The sequence below is a fragment of the Scyliorhinus canicula genome, unplaced genomic scaffold, assembly GCF_902713615.1.
Source record: "Scyliorhinus canicula unplaced genomic scaffold, sScyCan1.1, whole genome shotgun sequence".
Lineage (NCBI taxonomy): Eukaryota > Metazoa > Chordata > Chondrichthyes > Carcharhiniformes > Scyliorhinidae > Scyliorhinus > Scyliorhinus canicula.
This window is the reverse complement of record NW_024055744.1, coordinates 34,464-41,521: the sequence shown is the minus strand read 5'-3', so window position 1 is coordinate 41,521 and position 7,058 is coordinate 34,464. Positions and strand designations below refer to the sequence as shown.

Here is a 7,058-nt window from a genome sequence, read left to right as displayed (position 1 = left end):
GTTACGATGGTGAGATTTTTGGTCTCTCAGGAAGTGAAGGAGATTGGGGAGCTGGCAGGAAAGGGGAATGGAAGACCAAGATCAGCCATAATTGTGTTCAATGGCAGAGCAAGTTTGACAGGCCGATTGGTTTCCTTCTGGTCCTATTGTGTTCTTGCAAAGGTGGGTTAAGGCCAGGTGGTAAGTTGCCTTTCCTGAAGGACATTAGTGAAGCAGTTGCTTTTTATGACAATCCAGCAGTTTTCATGGTCACTTTTACCCAGTGCTGGCCCCACAAATGACCAGATTTATTTAGGTCAATTTTACAATCTGCCTTTGTGTTTTTGTGGGTTCTCTCTCACTCTTTTTTTTTGTTTTCAATCATTTGACAGAGTGTTACAAGGGGAAGATTTGCAGTCAGAAAACTCGAACCAAACGTTACATCAGGATCTGATTTGTTGCAACCTGAATATCTGTGAATTTTGACCATGGAAGGAAAAAGCCCCATTCACAGTGAGGAGAAACCATGGGAATGTGAGGAGGGATTCAGATCCACATCTCAACTGGAAATTCATCATTCCAGATACTCTGGGGAGAGGTCATTCACTTGCTCTGATTGTGGGAAGGGATTCTCTCGATCATCCAGCCTGCTGCAACACCAGCGAGTGCACACCGGGGAGAAACCATTCAACTGCTCCGTGTGTGGGAAGGGATTCGCTCAGTCATCGAACCTGCTGAGACACCAGCTAGTTCACACTGGGAAGAGACCATTCATCTGCCGGGAGTGTGGGAAGGGATTCACTCGGTCATCTGACTTGATGACGCACCAGCAAGTTCACACGGACGACAGGCCATTTAAATGCCCAGACTGCGGGAAGTGCTATAAAAGTTCCCGGGACCTGATACTCCATCATCGTGTTCACACCAACGAGCGACCGTTCAGATGCTCTCACTGTGGGACTGGGTTCAAGCAGTCATCTCAACTCAGTGAACACCAGCGCACTCACAGTGGGGAGAGGCCGTTCACCTGCTCCGTGTGTGGCAGTGGGTTCAGTAGGTCATCAAACCTCCGGACACACCAATGGGTTCACACTGGGGAGAGACCTTACACTTGCTCTGAGTGTGGAAAGGGATTCACTCAGTTATCCACTCTACTGAATCACCAGAGTGTTCACAATGAGAAGAGACCATTTAAATGTCAAGACTGTGGGAAGTGCTACAAAAGTTCCCGGGAACTGCTCCACCATCAACGTGTTCACACTGATGAGAAACCTTTTAAATGCCAAGACTGTGAGAAGTGCTTCAAAAGTTCCGGAGAACTTATGCGCCATCAACATATTCACACTGATGAGAAACCGTTCAGGTGCTCCTACTGCGGAACTGGGTTCAAGACATCATCTGACCTCACTGTACACCAGCGAACTCACACTGGGGAGAGACCGTTCACCTGCTCCCAGTGTGGGAAGACATTCACTCAGTCATCCAGCCTGCTGACACATCAGCGAGTTCACACCAGGGAGAGGCCATACACCTGCCCCAAGTGTGGGAAGGGATTCACACAGTCATCCAACCTGATGAGACACCAACAAATTCATAAGTAATTACAGTGAGTGGACAATCTGGTCAGTTGCCTCTGCTGCTTCCCTCCTTTCCACTTGCTCCGCCAGGCCAAACTGTGTCTAAAACTCCCCCTTGTCTGAGTGTGAACTCGGATCTATCTCCGGTTTCTCTCCGATCTCCTGTCATGTTCTGTTCAATCTCATCTTGTTTATGAGACCTGACTCCTGCTCCATTGACCCGATTCTCACTAAACCGCTGACCATCCAACTTCCCCACATGAACTGATATTGTTAACAGTTCTCTCTCTCTCTTCTGGTTTTGCCCCTCTCACTTTCAAATACACCACCCTCACCCTTCCCGAGAAAACAACCCTTGACGCCCAACTTGTTTGCAAATGGCCACCCCATCTCCAACCTCCCTTTCCTCTCCAACATGGAGTTCCCCAAGGATCTATCCTAGGCCCCTCCTATTTCTCATCGACATGATGGCACTAGAATCCATAGAATCCCTACAGCGTGGAAGGAGCCCATTCGGCCCATCGGGTTAGCACTGTACATCTGAAAGAGCGCCCTAGCTAGGCTCACTACCATACCCTATCTCCATAACACCACCTAACCTGCACATCTTTGGACTGTGGGAGCACCCGGTGGAACCCCACACAGATTTGGGGAGAATGCACAAACTCCATACTGACAGTCATCCAAGGCCTGATTCAAACCCGGGTCCCTGGTGCTGGTGCTATGTCTTTTCGTCCGACGTCATTTCGTCCACGTCTTTTGGTCCAACGTCATTTTCTCGGATGATTTTTTTTGTCAAAGACTTTTTGTAACTTGACTTATATTGCCAGAGTTGATCTCTGCGATTATTGAAATAGGGATTATATAAACAGAACATTTACTCAGTCTAAATTTGATCCGGCTCTGTAACTAGCAGTGGGGACATCACTGAAAACCGATGCTGCAATTTGTCATAATCACGCCATTCCTTGTGATACACCTTTCGTATGTGTTTCCTACAAGAGGGGTGTTTGCACTTTACCGAGCAGAGGGTTGAAATCTTATATTGAATAATGTATATTCCGATCATGTACGGATTGATTCAGATTTTGCTGTGTTAGTGTACTTACGGGAACCAAGTTCCTTCCGACAATCTGTTTAATATCTGCGAAACGCAAAGCTGTCATTTCACATTTTGCAAAGACCTTTGCATTAAAATATGCCAGGCGCCAGTGCCCCAAATGACGGATATATTTTAAAATGTCAATCACCGGAAAATCAAGTACACCCTGCATATGCCTCCCTTAATGAACTAACAGAAGTTCACAGGCGTGAGGTGACAACGCTCTGCATGTCCCTCGCAGATTTTTAAAAATAACTTAAATCGGCTACATTTTATGAAGTTTTGTGGGAAAGGGTTACTTTCTAGTTTCATGCACTTAACAGTCAAATAAGAGCATTCGAACTCTAAACAAGTATTGTCTGTGTTACTGCACTACATCGAAGATAATTTGCAGTTATTTCTAGTTAAGAAAAATCACCAGGTAAGTCCAGCTAAATTTGTAATTGGATAATTGGACAAAAAGACGTTGGACCAAAAGACGTGCGGACAAAAAGACGTTGGACCAAAAGACGTGGACGAAGTGTCGTTAGACGAAGTGACGTCGGACAAAAAGACGCGACACGCCTGGTGCTATGAGGCATCAGTGCTATCCACTATCCCGCAGTCCAAAAACACTATTCGTTTTTATATGTACACTGACAACACCCAGCTCTACCTCACCCCCATCCCTCTCCATTCCTCCACTGTTACTAAATTATCAAACTGCTTATCCCACATCCACTGGATGAACAGAAATTTCCTCCAATTAAACATTGGGAAGACCTAAGCCACCACCACCTCAAATCCCACTCCCTAACTCCCGAGTCCACCGCTCTCCCTGGGAATTGCCTGAGGTTGAACCACACTCTTCACAATCTCCGTGTCAGATTTAAATCCAAGACGAGTTTCTGATCACATATCCACACTATCACAAACACCAAGTAATTCCACCTCTGTAACGTTACCTGTCTCCAGCCTACCAGTCCAGCCTACCACAGCTTGTCTGCTGCTGAAATCCTCATTCATACCCACATCAACTTGAGGTTTGAGTATTCAATGCATTCCTGACTTGCCTCTCACATTAACTCTGCTTCCCAGCACCTGGAAACCTGAAATCATCCAAAACTCTGCTGCTCATCTGCTTTCTCACCCAAAATTTATTTCATTTTTATAAACTTTTCCACTTAAGGGGCAATTTAGCATGGCCAATCCACCTACCCTACACATCTTTTGGTTTGTGGGGGTGAGCCCCACACAGACACCGGGAGAGTGTGCAAACTCCAAATGGACAGTGACCCGGGGCCGGGATTGAACCCGGGTCCCCAGCACTGTGAGGCAGCAGTGCTAACCACTACGCCACCGTGCCGCCCTTTTCTCACCCCAAGTTGAGGGGAGAATATGGTGCAGCGGGCATGCCATCTGGACTAGTTATCCAGAGGCTCAGGCGAATGATCTGGGGACACGGGTTTAAATCTCAGCAGGCTGACAGGATGTGGAAGTGGGTAGAACATATTCCAGAGTTTAGTGTTGAGGCAACTGAAGGAGCAGGGCCACTAATCGTGCACAATTGAAATGGAGGGCAAGAGGGGCCACAATTAGAGGAGGAAGGTGCGTTGTGTAAATAGTGTGCAAGTTAAGACATGGGGCAACAGAATTTTGAATGACCTCAATTTTATAGATGCGAGAATGTGGCAGAGCCGTCAGGAGTACATTAGAATTGCCAACTCTGGTATGTATTATGTTTTCAGGTATGGAACGATCTGCCTGGACTATACACAGAACAATACTTTTACTGTACCTCGGTACACGTGACAATAAATCCAAATCCAAGAATCATAACAGAATGCAGCAAATGTGCACACAGGGGAACTTGGACAGCCAGCACGGGGACCAACCCTGTCACCCTGGCGTTATTAGCACCACACTCTCACCATTCTCGATTCACTGAATCGTCCACCCTGTAGAATGGCCACCATCAGGGTTAGAAATCTTTCTATATTTCCGATTACCATCTCATTGAGCCTTGCATCCCTTTCACCAATTAATCTGTCCTGCATTTCATAGACCTCTCATACCCTACCTGTGACAATAATAATGATTATTATTATTATTATTATTATTACACAATCAAGTTCAGGTCAGATTCCTACCTCAGGAGCATTAAAAGACCCCTGGATAGAAAGAACCACTGGCTTATGCACAATAATAATAATAATCTTTATTATTGTCACAATAATAATGGGGGCAGCACGGTAGCATGGTGGTTAGCATAAATGCTTCACAGCTCCAGGGTCCCAGGTTCGATTCCTGGCTGGGTCACTGTCTGTGCGGAGTCTGCACGTCCTCCCCGTGTGTGCGTGGGTTTCCTCCGGGTGCTCCGGTTTCCTCCCACAGTCCAAAGATGTGCGGGTTAGGTGGATTGGCCATGTTAAATTGCCCGTAGTGTCCTAAAAAGTAAAGTTAAGGGTGGGGTTGTTGGGTTACGGGTATAGGGTGGATACGTGGGTTTGAGTAGGGTGATCATTGCTCGGCACAACATCGAGGGCTGAAGGGCCTGTTCTGTGCTGTACTGTTCTATGTTCTAAGTAGGCTTACATTACAGTTCAATGAAGTAACTGTGAAAATCCCCTGTGTCGCCACACTCCGGCACCTGTTCGGGTACACGGAGGAAGAATTCAGAATGTCCAAATTACCAGAAGGAAAGGTTTACTTGGGTATCTGTATAATTTGGTTCTTAATTTGATTGATTCCTGCCTCAGCGCACCCATTCGCCACATGATCGCAAAACAATTCACTGTTTTTAACTTTCAATGACAGTGTTTATACCCAGTATCCCCTGCGGTGGAGATTGTCCTCTATTCTCACCACAGGAGAGCAGTGCGCAAGCGCAGTACCGCCTGGTGTCCGGAGCATGCGCAGTGATAGTGATGGTAAGTTTCTTGTCTGTCATATTGCCAAACTGGTGAAGATGTGGAATGCAGAGGGAGTGATGGAGCCGGTGGGTGGATGTGGAGGGTTTCTAAACACCTGGTGAATGCCACAAACCCTGAATGTGAACTTGCGGTCCCTCATTTGCAGCTCCAGTCTTTATCCCCCAAAAAGCCAAAGGTTAATTGCTGATTTAATAGGGAGAGTGTTTGCGTCTAGTTTTGGAAATGTAAAATATGATGGGCAGGGCTTCAGTGCCTGTTCCCACCCGGGTCCTAGCACCTGACAAAAACATCAATTTATTTCTTCTGCCACTCGTGGTTAACTAAGGTAGACATTCATCTGTTTCCATAGCGAGTAATTCCTGGAACTGGTCGCTCGTCCGTTACATGGGGTTTTTAACTTGAGAGGCTCCCACGCAACACGTGGCTGACCAGGACTCTCTCCCACTCTTACCGTCAGACATTGGAGCATTTGGAAGCATTTGTAGGTTGACACACTCAACCTGTTTGATCGGGTTATGAACAGACTTTCCTTGGCCATCAAGTCCTGGGGTAGGACTCGTATCCCGAGATTCTGGCTCAGAGGCAACCACACTGAGGCACAAGACCCCCCTGCCCGCCTCGTCAATCTAATCTTTATTGTCGCAAGTAGGCTCATATTAACATTGCAATGAAGTTACTGTGAAAAACCCCAAGTCACCACACTAGTTCGGGGACAAAGAGGGAGAATTCAGAATGTCCAAATTACCTAACAGCACGTCTTACGGGACCAAAATTAACCAAATATTGAGGAGCAGTGCCTTCAGGTAACTATGCAGGGACTGCAACCTTTCACATTGAATAAATACTTGGTCCATGGACTTGTCAAGGCTAAAAACATCACCTGCAGCCTGATGAACGACCGCACAGTCATTAGCACTGATGCTTCACAGCACCAGGTTACCGGGTTCAATTTCCAGCTTGGATCACTGTCTGTGCAGACTCTGCACGTCTCGCCATGTCTGCGTGGGTTTCTTCGGGTGCTCCAGTTTCCTCCCACAAGTCCCGAAAGACGTGCTTTTTGGTGAATTCGACATTCTGAATTCTCCCTCTGTGTACCCGAACAGGCGTCGGAATGTGGAGACTAGGGGCTTTTCCTAGTAACTTCATAGTTGTGTTAATATAAGCATACTTGTGACAGTAAAGATTATTTTTTTAAAAATTAAAATTAAATAAAAATACTTTACTAGGGTAGTTAATGAATGGTGACTGTAGTTCCCACAATGCACCGCGGCCCAGAAACCGCTCTATCCAACTGGCTCATTGCACAGGCGCTGAGTGCGCATGCTCCAGGGTCAGCCGGCCGCGGGGCATTCTGGGTGGCTCCTCTGTTCCGTGTCGGAGGGAACCGGGAAGAGATGGTGCAGATGGGCTTCAATAAACTGGTAAGGATATGGAATCCCAGGGGGAGTGATCGAGCCAGCTCTGCACGGGGAGAGTTTCTCAGCTCCC

At 46.9% G+C, this 7,058-nt stretch overlaps 1 protein-coding gene across 1 annotated transcript; it reads left to right on the top strand.

The window, feature by feature from the left end:
- Positions 1-797: 797 nt before the first annotated feature.
- On the top strand, positions 798-2,408 carry LOC119960829 (zinc finger protein 239-like). The gene is made up of 2 exons (XM_038788418.1): positions 798-1,477; positions 2,387-2,408. Exons 1-2 carry the CDS (start codon positions 798-800, stop codon positions 2,406-2,408), a joined length of 702 nt encoding a protein of 233 aa, XP_038644346.1.
- The last annotated feature ends 4,650 nt before the right edge of the window (positions 2,409-7,058 follow it).